Genomic DNA, 16832 nt, shown 5'->3' on the forward strand with positions numbered 1-16832 from the left:
GAGAACGCTACAGTATATTTTAATTATTCACGTTATGTGCAGCATAGTATTTATGCTGTACTGTGTGTGCAAGTTGTTCACAGTGATCCACAACATTCAGTTACACATAATTTGTACAGCGGTATCGGCGCTATGCTTCAGTGTAACGCTTGAAATGTTTTTGCTTACGATTGTAAGTCGCCCTGGATAAGGGCGTCTGCTAAGAAATAAATAATAATAATAATAATAATAATAATAATTTATAATTGATTTGCTGTTAAAAATGATAATACAAAATATAATAAACTTACCAGGCATGCCAGCTGAAGTTATGCTAATGTCCTATGTCTTAAGCAAATATTGGTAACAGAATAACAAGGTTGGTTACTCTAAACTAAATTATTAATTTACCAGCTGGTAAGACTACTGTAGTTAAAACACAGAGGCCTGGAAGGCAGGTTTATATTGGCTGGTTTATATTGGGCACATGCCTGGCAGGCTGGTTTATATTGGGCACATGCCTGGCAGGCTGGTTTATATTGGGCACATGCCTGGCAGGCTGGTTTATATTGGGCACATGCCTGGCAGGCTGGTTTATATTGGGCACATGCCTGGCAGGCTGGTTTATAATGGGCACTTGCCTGGCAGGCTGGTTTATAATGGGCACATGCCTGGCAGGCTGGTTTATAATGGGCACATGCCTGGTAGGCTGGTTTATATTGGGTGTTTAAATTGGGCACATGCCTGGCAGGCTGGTTTATAATGGGCACATATGTCTGGTGGCATTTGATGGGCACTGTGTTAATGTTTGCATAAGGCTGTTCTCTATGTTTTATTCTTAGGAGGTGAATTGATGATGTACGTCAGAAGGTTCCTTTAAATGTGGGTCGAAATCCAACTTTTCTGAGTGATTTGTTACGGAATGACACACATCACTGAGAAATTGTTTAACGTTTTTTTTTCTTCCTTTTAGTGAGATAATGGAATGTTTCTGGATCTCATCACTTGAAGACTCTCTGCGCAAGGAGTCTGACGCACGTGTGCAGAGAACGATACATATTGTAAAACGAGTTTCAAGAGAGGATTTTATGCAAAATCACTTGACATGTCTTAAGGAGAATGGAACTGGCACATTTGTAGCTATCAAAAAAAGAGGGGAAAATCACTTTCAGTGGCAATGTGAAAGGTCCAATAAACCAAAAGGTAAATCCTCAGGAGCACCTTCAATAACTCGTGCCAATAGATGTGGAGCGTACGTTTCTTTTACATTTGTGAGCAACAATTCTACACATGGGCGCAACTCAGTATGGTTTTGCAATTTATGCTGTGCTAGTGAAGAGCAACCAAGGCCGAGGAATACCTGTAGTATTTTTTATTGTGAGTGAGGAATCCAGTGACATCTTGTCACTGTCTGAAAAAAGTTCAGGAAGCTATTAGAGAGTTTCAGTCAAGATATGTTTTAAAATTCATAGTTGAAGTTTATGTATGAAATGCAAAGGATAAACAGATTAAGATGAGTAACTTACATGGCAATGGTATTTCATGATTGCATAATTTACAGCTTATACTGTAGAATGTTTGGGGTGGTAATGTGTCGTTTGATATAAAAATTATTATGAACATAAAATGTGATATTTGAAACAACATAATGCCAATATAGGGTTTAATTTAAAACCGAGTTTAATCTGGTTTATATAGTTATCTTATGTAGAATTTTGTTTAAAAAAAAAAAAAAAAAAAATTAGCAGCCCATCCAGTAAAACTACAAGTACGGCAGCAATCAACCACTCCCCCCATCTCACGCTACCCGATTTGGCAGCCTTGTAGCGGTACAATCAGCTTTGTATGCAGCTCTCTTCATTTATGAAGTGATAGACAGATTAAGTATTACTTCCTTTTTATATTTCCCTTTGCAGATGTGTCATGGTAGATAGGGACATGAAAGAAATCAATGCAGTACACACAGTGTTTCCTTATGCAAAGGTGTTGCTGTGCTGGTTCCATGTACTTCAGGTAAAAAACCAAAACCACTTTCGGTTAGGGGTCATTCCGGGTTGATTGCAGTGTAGCAATGACTTTGGTCCATACCAAGTGGACTAAAATGCAGTCTAGCAAATGCTGCAAATTAGACCTGATTGCACCGTACCAAAACCAAATAGTTAATCATGTGAATTGGTTCAGCTGATGTGAACATGCAGAACACGTTAGACCGCCCATGTGGACCAATATCAGAAGCAATGCAGAAGATAAGTCACATCAAACTTTTAACAGTTTAAAAACCCTTCAGTAGAATAAATGTCATCTAAAAGAGTTCCAATATTTTCCATAGAGGAAATTTAGTACACCTAATTAAAAACTACATTAACAAAGCTTACAGCACCAGCAAAGAAGACGAGAATGTTGTATTACGTAAAATGGCATGGAAAAATATTGAACAGAATTTCAATGCTAACCTTTTGGGGCGGCCGCAAATTTTTCAGGATAGAGGTGTACAGTACTAACTGTAGTCCAAGCACATGGACTAAACCTCCTCATTCCACTAGTTCAGGGGTGGCCAACCCTGGTACTGGAGAGCCACAATCCTGCAGGTTTTATAGGTCTCTCTAAATCATCAAACACTAATCAACTGGCACCCATGGGAATTTTGACCAATTAAGACCAATTAATAATGTCAATTAAGTTATCAAGGGCTCAGTTAAAACAAAAACCAGAAGACCCTGTGGCTCTCAAGGACCAGGGTTAGCCAGTCCTGCACTAGTTAGATGAATCAAGTGGACTAACTGGTACAGTGCAATCGACCCTCAATGACTAATTACTTAAATATATCTACAGATAACCTACTGATTTCAATTGCACTTAGTATAAAAGTACTTGAGAGTGGGTATTTATATCCATAATGTAGAATTCACATACAAGGTCTTAAAGCCTTATATCAGGGGTAGGCGACCCTGGTCCTGGAGTGCCACAATCCTGCAGAGTTTGTAGGTATCTCTTAATCATCAATTATTAAATCCCTGGAACAAATGGTAATTCTGATAAATTAAGCTAATCAATGAGTCAATGAATTTATTAAGGGTCTTGGGGTAAACAAAAAACTGAAGTGTTTGTGGCAGTGGTTCCCAACCCTGGTCCTGGAGGACCACCTACCCTGCTGGTTTTTGTTCCAACGAGCTCTCAATTACTTAATTGAACCCTTAATTTAAGTAATAGTTTAAACTGGACTTTTTAAATCATGTAACTTATAAAAAGTTGGAGAATTCAAGTTCCTTATACAATTTTACACCTAACTTGGAACCCCAACTGTTTAAAAGAATTAAAAGGCTCTGATTAGGCAAATTATTAGTTCGATTAAGTAATTGCAAGCTCGGTTGGAACAAAAACCAGCAGGTTAGGGGGTCCTCCAGGACCAGGGTTGGGAATCACTGGTCTGTGGCACTCCAGGACCAGGGGTGTCTACCCCTGCCTTATATATTCAGAAAAATATCTGCCTCCTCCCAGACCAGCTTTTGGCAAAATGACAGAATGCAAACTTGTGTGCATTATAAAATAAAAAAAGATTTTATGGTAGAAATTTGGTATCTCCAAAGTCTGAAGGTTACAGGTAGGGAATTGAATGACAATCTGATTGATAAAAAATAAAAACATGGTTCCTTAATGTGATCTAACAAAAGTGAAACAAAGTAGCAGAGTCAGAAAACTGTTCATTCCAATTGCATTTTACATGTGTCTTCATACTTAGATTTGATTATACTTGATTTATTATAATGATCATTTTTATTATGTAATTTACACAATCCATGATACATAGCAAATTCAAAACTAATTAAAAAACTAATATACAATAAGTTTTAAAAAATCAGTGTACAATAGTTACAATTTTGAAAGCAAACAAAAAACAGACCATGTGCTATAGTACTTTCTAACACAGACTTAGACAGTGATAATTATCAACGTTTAGTTTTTTGTTTTTTAAAGGCGGTACACAGATGGATTGTCCGACGTGATGGAGGATGCAGTCAGAATCTGTCTGCAAAAAATGAAGTGATTAGGTCTATGATTGCCTTAAAACAATGCAGTACAGTAAGTTTCTTTTTCTTTCTTTCTTCCACGTTAGCAAATGTCATAAGGTGCTGATCTTTATTGATGAGTTCAAAGTTTGCTTTTTAATTTCCTTCTCACCACAATAATGACATACTGTTGCTCATTCATGGATAATCCATTTACCATAATTATACTACCCATCTTTTTAATAGAATTTGTATATTGACAAACGTGTATTTTTTGAAAAAAAATTATTTGGTATGCATGTCTTTCTGTTAACATTTTTTATATTTATTTTCATCCATTTTAGGCTGCCGAGTTTGAAAAGATGTCAAAGGAAGTGATTGTCAAAACAGACAGAGAAACTGGCAGTTCAGTAATTTCACAGTATCTACAGGACCATTGGTTTCGAAATGCAGACATGTGGGCCAATTTTGGATGGAGAGTTTACCACCAAGACAGTGAAACGAACAACCTTGTTGAGAGGTATGCATTATGTAAAAACATAAGTTGCAGCACTATAGGCAAGAGACAGACTTGTCTCGAATCCTGCCTATGCCATTGCCAGCTTTGGCCAGGAGTTCTAAGAGGATGGCGCACAATTGACCTGGCGCCTGCAGGTTCAGGGCGTTGGCATTTCTAGCTGCATCGACTCCTCCAAACGATGTGTTCGCTAGGGGGTGGGAGCTCTGGGCTTGTAGTGCGAAAAATAGCATATGGCTTTGACAGTGCTCGTATCGGAGGGCGCATGCTTTGTCTCATCCCTCCTGAGGAGGCGGGGAGTTGTTGCGGTCAGCCAAGTTGAATTGCTGATAAAGGGAAAAAAATTGGTGATACTAAATAAAAAAAATAAAAAATTGCTTTTGCTTTTCTTTTTTTCCCATAGATTTTTTTTCAGCATGAAGTATCAGTTTCTTCATGGCTATGCAAACAGACGAGTTGATGAACTACTTCTACTACTTAATACCAAGGTGGTCACTTACTAGAGGTTTGTGTAACATTTCCAATACTAGAATTTTTATGTGGTCTAGTGTTGCAAATGAGTGTTGGATTTCAAAAAATAAATACATTATACTTTATATTTGTAATTTTCTAGAGCATAAAGTTGTTGTGTACATTTATTTCAGTATCTGTACAAATAAGGAGATAGTGTACCACAGGTAAATGCATTTTTGTCATGTATATAATTTACACAACCCATAACTTTTTTTAGCATGTGAATAATTGAATACTGCTCTACTAATTGTATTCTGTCTTGTATTGGTGCAGGTATCTGGAAGGTCTTCATGGTGCTCAGAGGATTTCTGATTCCAAAACACAGGATACTGCAGAATCTGCATTACGTATGAAGAACAAAGGCCTTCAAAATAATTTTGTTTACAAATCAGGTGGCCATTGCACAGTGCCTTCAGAAGCAGATAAAGCAAAATGTTATGCTGTGGATTTAATTAGCATGAAATGTGAATGCGCCGTTTCTGAAAGGGGTAATTTGTGCAAGCATATTGAGTTTGCAAAAATGATGTGCAAAGAACAGGGGATTGATATTGATGGAATTCGAAAAGAATTAGCCAGTTCACTAACTGAACAGCATTGCTATGAGTGGGATGGAAAACATTTAATTGTACATTGTGCTGGTAGTTTTGGAGTAGTACATGTGCAAAACCAACAGTGTACCTGTCTTGCCAATAGTCTTGGAGAAATATGTGTCTGTCTAAGACTTTCTGAGTTAATTGGTACACAGAACCCTAACCAAGAGGTAACGGACTGCTTTGTGAATACCACAGCAAATTGTCAATCACACAATAAACAGTTGTGTTTAAAGAAGATGATTTCAGACTTAAAGGAGTGGTGTGACAGCAGTGATTATAAGGAATCTCCAGAGTTGAATGCTGTAGTAAAACGTGCACACCAACTAGCATTTGGACAGTATAGCATGGCCAGCAATAAAATAAAAATTATAAGGCTGCATGCTTACAGAAAACGCATTGAAAGAGCAAGAAGCCATGCTATAGACATGCATTCATATCAGCTCAAAGAACCCCTTAATCGAGCTTTATATACCCATAGACCTGATTCCAAATTCAAAGTCTGTTCCTTTAGAAAAAGAATAATTGGTAGCAGAGCAAAGAATCAGATACTAAAATCGAGCTGAACGTGTGCTGTTATGAGCCCACGCCTTTATTTTTGAATTACAGAATGCACACAAAACTGGACAAAGTACAACTGTTAAGGACATCAAAGGTCTCTTCAAGTAAGAGTGAAATAGCTATTTATATGTATAGTGGCAGCATGTTATCAAAAATAAAATATATGTTGCATAGTTCTAATTGCTGATGATTGTATTCTGGCCAAGTTGGTCGATATTTGATATGGTATGTCTCCCTTTTCTCTCTTAATCAGATTACTTAAATAACACTTAAATGTGCATTATTGTAACACTTTGTAAAGAAGTTGTAAAAATATGATTTGTAGTAAATAGAAAGTGCAATCTTTAAGTAGCGAGTAGTGTAAAAGCAAATTGTTAACAGAAAAATCTAAGCCTGAACTGAATTTCTTTCAAAGGGGGAACATGTCAGGGGGTCATTAGAGCTGAGAAGTGGGGAGGAGGGTTCTTCTGTACAGCACTTTTTTCCACAATTGGGTCCAGTACTTTGTATTGCTCTGTATCAGTCTGTTGAAGCATGCATGTGCAGTTTTACATTTTAATACTGCTAATATTTAAATCATAAACAAATAAAACAAGAAACTATAAATATGAGATGTTGTACAGTACCTTTATTTATGTATGTTTATGGTACATTTTTAAATATATATTTAAGAGGTTGTATAGAAAAGAAAATGCCTTACATAAAATGCTATTTTAGGTTTTCTTTGCTTAGAAATGTTCTTAATGTTTTGAACAAGCCCTTTTTTAAAATAATGAACATATATGCAAAGGATGCCTTATTTTCAGTGTCATCTAAAACTACACATTCTGCAGTTTTTCTATCTGGGAATCGGCACATTTTTGAAGTACAGAACTGTAAACATCAAGCATTTGAAAGCCCAGTCCATGAGTAGCCATGTCAAAGTCCGTAGCACTTTCTTTAATTTGGTCTGTTGTATTCTTGATGTCATCGAGAAATAAATAAAATAATGAATAATACAATTAGTACTGCAATACTCAATAAACCAGGCATGTGGTTTTATGTAAGCTGCTTTTAGCCTCAGACACTGATTTTACCCAATATTTAATGAGGATTGTTTTTAGCTCCTAACATTTTATCTTGTAATGGTATGTAAATAAAAACAAAAAAATATTGAGATGCCCAGCGGAAAAAATCACCCTGAGAAAATCTGCAAGTCTATTTAGAAGTTTTAATGTGTACCTTTACACTTTAAAAATAATAATTTGTGGCTCACAAGTGGCATAGCGGGTAAAGGCAGAGTGCAAATCCTGCCTTCTATATTTAATATGATATAATTGTGCTTCCACAAAATGAGTGCCATGCATAAAAAACTGGAGAGGTAAAATATATAGTTTAATTAAGTCTTCTGTTGACTTTATTTTTACAATTTCGCACATGTGATTGCAATCATATCTTTCTCTGGTTGACCCCTCTTTCTACTTTATTGTTTTGTACATAGGAGATATTTTGGTCTGATTTTACTTTTTCTATATTTCATATTCATAGTGTATTTTTTGTTACAGATTTGATGTAATTTAACGTTTTGGTTACAGTACACCTGCGTTTTTCATCACTAGTGTAAAACAGTAAAGAAACATACTTACATTCATGAAGCTTTCCAATGGCAACATCTTTGGTTGTGATCGAGCCCTCCAAAACTGCGATCCTGTCAAAAGGAATCATCCTTACTGCCAACTTGCCGATGCCCACACCTAAATCGCAGGCTTCTCCTGAAGACAGAAAAGTGTTACTATTATTGTAACAATCAACTTTTAACTTACAATAAGACTGACATCACATTTTCTATATTCACAAATAATGGATTTATTTAATGATAAATATAATGTTTACTGTTTGCATGTTACATTTGACTTAAGCTGATGCCTGAATGCAAGACAACTTAGAATGGAAACATATAATTAGATTGTTAGGTTTTAAAAACAAGGCTACCCACACTACACTGTTAAGATAAGGTATTTTGAAGCTGTTGAATGCAGTGGTCTGTATATTGTACCATGTGTTATACTACTAATTGATATGTTTTAGTGTGTTGACATTGCACTGGACATTTACTAATGTACCCTCAGTCAGTTTGGAACACAGGGAAGTTACAGTGGTTGTTGGGCCAGGACTAATGCCAACTGTCTCTTCAATCTTCTTTTTAAGCTCACTCTTTTTATTTTTATCTACCCTTAGATATGCAACCAGGGAATTGGCTGACACATTCTCAGGTGGACCTATCCTTTTCCTGATCTCCTCTGCTGTCACACTGTATCTTTGGGGGAAAGGTATAAGAATAACAAGATACAAAATATGGCCAACATTGCAAAATTGATACACAAATGTAAATTTAATGAAACCATAAAAAGGTATTTACTTAATTCAGAATTAATTTAATTCTGCATTAAGCCTTTGGAATGAACTTGAGAATACTTAAATTATGGAATGTTCCAATATCACATTAATCTGTTTATTTATGTTATATTACCTTTTCTTTCTCTTGTTGAAAGAAAGAGGGAGAAGGCTCTCGACTTCAGCAAATACTTGTGGTGTAGCCATGCTGTCGGGTATTACAGCTGGGCGAGGCACAGCCAGTGATACAGGTGGATGCTGAAGTGACACAGCGACTGTGCTGGAGGAAGGAGGGCATGCCTGTGGCAGTGGGGAAGCAGTGTCGCTTTCTGAACAAGCAGCAGGGGTTGCTGATGTAGCATGAGCTTTTTCTGCATGATTTTTCACTGAAGGAAAAAAATACAACACCTTACTTGTAAATAACACTACGTTTCTTGTTTTAAGAGCAACTATCGTAGGTTGTAGAAAATGTTGGTATATGGTCTAATGTGTTGTTATATGGTCTAATGTGTTGGTATATGGCCTAATGTGTTAGTCCTACTGCATCAGTAAAGTATCTGATTTTTTCTCTTTCACTGTTAACATCCTGACACAGATCCTAATGTGTTGGTATGACTCTCAATAAAGTATCTGATATTTTCACTTTCATTGTTAACATCCTTTCTAACAACTTATAACACTTTAAAATGTATGCACCAAAGTGCTGTCCATGAGCAGCAATACTGAAGACATTATTGTGGAGTGTACATTTTAAAGTGTTATAAGTTGTTAGAAAAAAAAAAAAATCAGATACTTTACTGATAGTCATACTTAGGCCATATAACATTTTCTACAAACTACGATAGTGGCTCTATACATAAACTATTGAGTAATTTGATAAAATATAATTATTTATACACAAACAATAATTCATACTTACCAGTGACCGAAGTACACTTCCTATGCTTTCTGGGAGGCATTTCTCTGAGAAAAAAATATCAGAATGAAATTATGATAATGGCAAGCTACAGCTTTTTTTTTTTTTCAATCACAATTTTTTTTAATCAGCCTGCCAGCCATGTGCCCCTTATAAACCAGCCTGCCAGGCATGTGCCCCTTATAAACCAGCCTGCCAGGCATGTCCACATTATAAACCAGCCTGTCAGGCACGTGCACATTATAAACCAGCCTGCCAGGCACGTGCACATTATAAACCAGCCTGCCAGGCACGTGCACATTATAAACCAGCCTGCCAGGCACGTACCCATTATAAACCAGCCTGCCAGACACGTGCCCAATATAAACCAGCCTTCCAGGTATGTGCCCATTATAAACCATCCTTCCCGGCATGTGCCCAATATAAACCAGCCTGCCAGGCATGTGCCCATTATAAACCAGCCTGCCAGGCATGTGCCCATTATAAACCAGCCTGCCAGGAATGTGCCCATTATAAACCAGCCTGCCAGGCATGTGCCCATTATAAACCAGCCTGCCAGGAATGTGCCCATTATAAACCAGCCTGCCAGGCATGTGCCCAATATAAACCAGCCTGCCAGGCATGTGCCCATTATAAACCAGCCTGCCAGGCATGTGCCTATTATAAACCAGCCTGCCAGACATGTGCCCATTATAAACACCAAATGTAAACCTGCCTTCCAGGCCTCTGTGTTTTAACTAGGGGCAGCAGTGTGGAGTAGTGGTTAGGGCTCTGGACTCTTGACCGGAGGGTTGTGGGTTCAATCCCCAGTGGGGGACACTGGTGTTGTACCGTTGAGCAAGGTACTTTACCTAGATCGCTCCAGTAAACAAAAAAAAAAACAACTATATAAATGGGTAATTGTATGTAAAAATAATGTGATATCTTGTGACAATTGTAAATCGCCCTGGATAAGGGCGTCTGCTAAGAAATAATAATAACTACAGTAGTCTTACCAGCTGGTAAATTAATAATTTAGTTTAGAGTAACCATCCTTGTTATTCTGTTACCAATATTTGCTTAAGACATAGGACATTAGCATAACTTCAGCTGACATGCCTGGTAAGTTTATTATATTTTGTATTATCATTTTTAACAGCAAATCAATTATAAATTATGTGTAACTGAATGTTGTGGATCACTGTGAACAACTTGCACACACAGTACAGCATAAATACTATGCTGCACATAACGTGAATAATTAAAATATACGTTTGAACAACAAAACAAGACAAAGGTAGAGATTAAACATCACTAAAATTTGAAATGATAGCTACACTTAAAAAAAAAGTTATATAATACAACTTAACAGAAGAAGATATTCATACTCATATTTAAGGCGTAACTCAACATTTTTTAATGCCTTTGTGTGCATACGTTCTGCTAAAAACGGTGTATTTTGAGAAGCTGAATAAAACATCCTACCTTTTTCATTCCAAATCTGTTCTGCTGCAAAACCTTGGCGCGCAGTTTTCAGTTTGAATGTGAGGGCGTGGAAACAGGCAGCTTTTGCCCTTAGAAGGCGTGTTTCCTTTGTGATGTAACTGAGGAGGCGGGTTTTCGCAGAGAGGTGTTTTATTATCTGCCTAATAGGCAGACCTGCCTGCCAGTCGAAGTTCGGGGCAAACTTCTCCCCTGTGCCCCGTGGTGTCCTGCGTGGGATCTACAGCGCCTCCAGGACTCAGGCCAGAGCAGGAACCGCATTTTTGGATAAAAAAAAAAAAAAAAAAAGTAAAAAAAAAAAAAATGGCAGAAGACGCCATCAAACTGCGGGACTGGATCCTGGAAAATGCTGGGCTGGAGGCCCAGTCTATGCCAGTAGCCATCCGGTTCCTGCGGTTGATGGACAGGGAGCGATGGGAGGCTTACGAGAGGGAACAGACCCTAAGCACCTGGGAGGAAGGTGTGGAGTTGGTCCTCAGCTACCTGGAGGCGGTCATAACCACAACAACAGCCCAGGTAGCAGGTCCACCAGCAGTGGAGTACCTGCTGTCCCCGTCTCCACCAGCAGAGGAAGAAGGCCTGCTGGTTTTGCCTCCACAGCCCAAGTGGGAGAAGCCCGAACGTCCTACGCCTGAGTGGGAGGAGCCCGAACGTCCTACGCCTGAGTGGGAGGAGCCTGAACGTCCTACGCCTGAGTGGGGGGAGCCCGAACGTATTCTGAAATAACTACAGCATACATTGTGTAAGTTTCAGTTTCGTATTAGCTGATAAGCATCTGAAACATTGCAAAGTGTGTGCATGATGTGCAATAAAATGTGTCCCACAATCATGTTCAGTGTTGCACAAAAATATGATTCCTACTATATCATTCAATTGTTTATCCTGCTGTGCACTCTAGTTCATCAAACACTGTTGGATTACCATTTTTTAACATTATCTTAGGAGGCATTCAAGGTTCCTCCCTCATTAAATTTTTTCTGGTCACTTTATCACTATGTGAACTAAGCAGCCATCATCCTGCACAGGACCAATATGTTAACTTCAGGACAGGTGTTGTAAACTCTGCTCTGCCTGGACATTGATTCACATTATAACGCATATGGCTGTATGTGTATTAGGACTATTGCAGAGTATACAATGGCATCTACTGTGTGTCTATCACGTGCTTTGTAAGGTGCTTCATTGCACCTACGTTTTGTAAGCTAACAAAATGACCTTGAGTGAAAAATCTTGCTTTGCAATAATTGGCATTGTTCATAAAGCATGCTTTTTAAATTGAAATTGGTACCTTTTAATATTCGTGAAATATAATTTTGTTGAAAATCCATCAAAACAATTAAAATAAAATATTGAAGAGGAAGTGATATTGTGACATAATATACACTATTATTATTTATTTATTTCTTAGCAGACACCCTTATCCAGGGCGACTTACAATTGTTACAAGATATCACATTATTTTTACATACAATTACCCATTTATACAGGTGGGTTTCTACTGGAGCAATCTATGTAAAGTACCTTGCTCAAGGGTACAGTAGCATGTGTCCCCCACCGGTCAACAGTCCAGAGCCCTAACCACTCCTCCACACTACTGCCCTATACATGGTACACAATATGCTATGTGGTATGTTCTGTTTTTTTCTGTATTTCTATTTGAATTCTAAATAAAAAATACACTTTTTCTGGTGCATATTACCCATCATACTATTAATACCGCTGCGACATGTCCATGTCGTCAGGTTTCATTTAGTCAAGTAAAATGTTGCATGCCAGTGTAGAGACTCCTGCTGGAAAAACCATTAGAACATTTCTAATGGTCTGCAGTGTTCTCTAATGGTCTGTCGTGGTCTCATATGATCTGTAGTGGCAATGGTTCATAGTGATTTATAATATTGTAAAGGTGTTTTACAACACAATGAGAAAAACACAGTAAGCATTAAGTAAATAAAATCTCACCAAAAGGCATACATGAGACAAAAATTAAATCTAATACTACTATAAACATTTAGTTAATAATTCAATTGAAAATAGTTTGGTTATGTTCTATGAAAAATAAGGCTAACAATTTACAACAGTGAATCCTTATAAAATAAAGATCGAACAAAGAAAATAAATAAAAAACAATATTTTGGTAAGAGTAAGGGTTTGAACTGTTATATTCCCCAGATTAAAGTATATAAACAGAATAGTTTGGTGTATTATTGCTTATAAATTAACTCGCCATTTGCTTGATTATTGCAATTGCATTTTTAAAATTCAATAAGAAAGTGAACGGAGTCTCTTGTAAGCTTAGCAAATGCATTTTTAAAAAAAAAAAAACTTATAGAGCTCCTTTCATCACAAATGTTATGCAAATAGAAACCTATGACACAAAAGAAAATCAGATTAAACAAAATGAGCAGTGCAGTTCATATTTATTTACACATAGGGACGCAATCAGCATTTTCCTAAGAGGCGGGGGTGGGGCTGGAGGGGCTCAGGTTACCTGCCAAGTTGCAGAGGTCCAGAAAATACACCAGATATTAGGGCAGCAATACATCCAGAAACACATAGAAATAGGAAGCTAATAATACAGAACATCATATTGTAAACTTAGCATAAGCTTTTCAGTTATGCAATCTTGCTAGATGAGAACGGGCAATCACTGTTTACAGTAGCGTAAAAGTAACAGATTGCATACACTACAAGTCACAGTAACTTTACCTATTATCAGTGCTTAATTTATGCCGGGCTTGCCTGGGCACAGCCCCAGAACCTCCGCCCGTGCAGTCATATTCCCGGTACCTGTAGATACAAAATCTCACAAAATGTTTTCTTTTTAAATTCTCAGCACAGTTGTATCAAGTCTGCAAGTTCTTGCATGCGCGACCAAGAGAGACAATCTACTGCTACGTTTGTAGCCTAGGCTATTACTTTACGATTTCAGCTTGAGTGCTTTTAAGTAAGAGGACACTGGCTGCAACTCCATTGTCGTTTTTTATACACAAATAAGCTTAATTGATTTGAAAAACGTCATGAACGATACAAGCAAAGTCTTACACTACTTGGTTTGATTAAATGAGTAGTACACAAAAAATATGAAAGCTGAACATTAATTTCAACAAACAACAACGACAACTTTTTAATGAAAATAAATATTTTGTAGCCTAATTCAATAGGAACATTAGCCTGCTATATTATATTAAACCAAAACAACAAAAAATAATAACTATCTGGTTCTCTCTTGCCTTTTTCAATTAATATAATGTAATTAATAGAGAAAAAAACATACTAAGACAACAACTACGTAGCCTAAGTTTAATTAATCGTTTTTGTAATCTACCAGCGACTTCTGTTGCATACACATTGCTGATATGTTGGGGTGCGTATTTTATTATTATTTTTTTTTAATCAATGTCGTCCTTCTGGAGTCCTCTGAATGACTTTTAATTTGTTTGTTTTTAAACCATTTAAATGCAAAACCATAACAAAATATACTACTTTGTATATGATGTAGAATACTTAAATGTAAACACTAGTACGTACAATACTCTTGCAAATAAACGTGTTATGATTTTGAATGTGAGGTTCTTAAGGTTCTTAGTCAGTCAGGTAATGTACAACGGGATACTTTCAGTTATTTTTTTCTGCTTGTTTTTATTGTTCACACTGATGTTAGTGTAGCCGGGGCGCTCCTCATTTCACAATTCTGTCCTGCGCTGGCTACCACTCGTGTATTTCTCTGCGTTGTGTTGTTGTGTGCAAAAGATTTCCCTGCCTGTCAGGCCAGCTATGGTGTGTTGTTCAGTGAAGGACACTAAGGCAGTGCAATGCTGATAATAAGTTCTTTAATCTTGTTCAGAACTGCAAAATATAATTAAAACAGAACAGAAAAACATCAGCTTCCACGTGTTTCTGGTCCTCTATTCCCTCCTCTCAGCCAAAAGAAAAGCAGACTGAAACTTTACACAAAACACATTTTTTTCCTATGTTACAGCTTAAACCTATACTGTATATATTTCAAGATACGATCTACCGTTTCTTCTACATTTTTCAGATCGTCAGTAATCAAAAATACACAAAATAGTTACCGTAACAATGTGGGACAAAACATACGCGTAATATGACTCATGAATCAGCCATTCTAACGAGTATTACTGCGATAATAAAATTAAAATACAATAACTAGCAGTTTAAACTAGCTTTCGCTTCTATTCATAACAACGGAGTTCAACATACCTGCAAAATATAATTAAAACAGAACAGAAAAACATCAGCTTCCACGTGTTTCTGGTCCTCTATTCCCTATTAGAAAAAGGAATACAGTGAACAATGTGTATCACACGTGGAAGGCTGTATCATTATCTGGCAAGCAAAAGCCACGTTGTTCAAAATAAATTAAATAACAACTTTATCAAAGGTTTAGAAGAATAAAACAACTGCTGTAGTGTTTTCCGAGTAGTACTATATATGTCACGCCATATTCTATTGATAATTAGACAGTCTTAATAATTTTAATTAAGTATTTTATTACCAGCACGAAGCTGTGCTTACCTCCTCTCAGCCAAAAGAAAAGCAGACTGAAGGAAGCCGAGTGATGACGTGATCATAAGGCGCCAAGAAAAACCAAAACGCCAATAAAAAATGCAGGCTGTTGAATCTCCCATCACAATAGATATACGAAACGCTATACAACTAACCAGGGATCAGAATTTTGGTGTAAATACACAAACGCCTTTCCGTTCCTGTTACATTCACCCCTCCTGAATTACACCAAAATCCTGTTCCCGAGCTCAACAATGAAAAACAAAAGTACAAGTATTTACCCTGGACACAGACTAGGCACAAGTTTACAAAAAGACCTTGTCTTTACTTCAGCTTAAAGCTACCTGCTTAACAGGTTCAAAGGAGCTGGAGGTTGATCAGGCCTCAAGTCCTTCTAGAATAATGTGGTGCCAGATACACCACATAACACTTGGCCTCCCCTTGCTTTGTCCCCAAAACTCACAGTAAAAAAAGGAAATTCAGAAAAAGAAATGGTTTAACAAAACCCAACTGAATTTTTCACGGCGCAGGACCTGAAATAGCCATTAACCTTTTCATTTACCCTTCAAATAACCTGAGTAATGACTGTGATGATTTGCTGACTGAACTGGCAATACCCTTCGTAAGGGGCCTTTGAACCATGTTCACAGATTTCACTACTCTACCTGCTCGTGTTCTAACTGGACCAGTGACCATTTCTGGTTCCTGTCTAGGTACATTTGTTCTGGGACTGGCAGGTTCATCTGAGGGAACTGTTTCAGAGACAACTGATAAACTGTCATGGGCAATTGAGGTTCCTGTGTCAAGGATAAACTGTCGGGGACTGTCGGGTCTATCTAGCACACTTGAACCAGCAGTACTTTGAGCAGATGAAGAGGTTAAGTCACTTTCCAATTCCTGTCATCTTTGGTCCTTTGCACCTCCTGATCCATGTAGTATCCAAGAGCTTGTGCGATGTTCTGGAGCTTCGCTTTCCAGGGTGCTGATGAGATCCACAGACTGAGGTTCACATACTGAATCGATGCCTGTTTCAGTGTCTGTTCCAGAAGATGGATCTTCTCTGGGTAATACAAGTGGCAGAAAGTTGACCTCTAGGAGCAGATTTCTGTGTACTACCTTAGTGTTCCCAGAGTCATCTGTAATTTTGTAAATATGAGTCTGCAGATTTCTATCAGTCACAGTATACAGTACAGGTTCCCACTTGTCTGCTAGCTTCCTTCTACCTCTTTCTCCCTTGTTTGCTAGAAGTACCCTATCCCCCTTACTGAGAAAGGTTCCTCTGGTTCTCTTATTATACTCTCGCGCCTGTCGCTGTTGTTCTTTGGAGGCATGCTGCTGAGCAATGCTCACTGCATTTTGGAGGTCTG

At 37.6% G+C, this 16832-nt stretch overlaps 1 protein-coding gene across 4 annotated transcripts; it reads left to right on the forward strand.

Moving 5' to 3' along the window:
- Positions 1–626: 626 nt before the first annotated feature.
- Positions 627–6540, forward strand: LOC117420482 (uncharacterized). 4 transcript variants are annotated; one of them, XM_059027872.1, is made up of 5 exons: positions 627–1182; positions 1896–1992; positions 3955–4059; positions 4331–4506; positions 5290–6540. In XM_059027872.1, the coding sequence occupies exons 2-5, from the start codon at positions 1903–1905 to the stop codon at positions 6170–6172; spliced, it is 1254 nt and encodes a 417-aa protein (XP_058883855.1). In that variant the 5' UTR covers positions 627–1182; positions 1896–1902; the 3' UTR covers positions 6173–6540. The 4 variants fall into 4 exon arrangements, with proteins under 4 accessions (XP_058883855.1, XP_058883852.1, XP_058883848.1 ...); XM_059027869.1 differs by lacking the exon at positions 1896–1992 and having other exon boundaries at positions 629–861; positions 953–1182; positions 3938–4059; XM_059027865.1 differs by lacking the exon at positions 1896–1992 and having other exon boundaries at positions 629–1182; positions 3938–4059.
- The last annotated feature ends 10292 nt before the right edge of the window (positions 6541–16832 follow it).

Source organism: Acipenser ruthenus, chromosome 1, assembly GCF_902713425.1.
Source record: "Acipenser ruthenus chromosome 1, fAciRut3.2 maternal haplotype, whole genome shotgun sequence".
NCBI classification, from domain to species: domain Eukaryota; kingdom Metazoa; phylum Chordata; class Actinopteri; order Acipenseriformes; family Acipenseridae; genus Acipenser; species Acipenser ruthenus.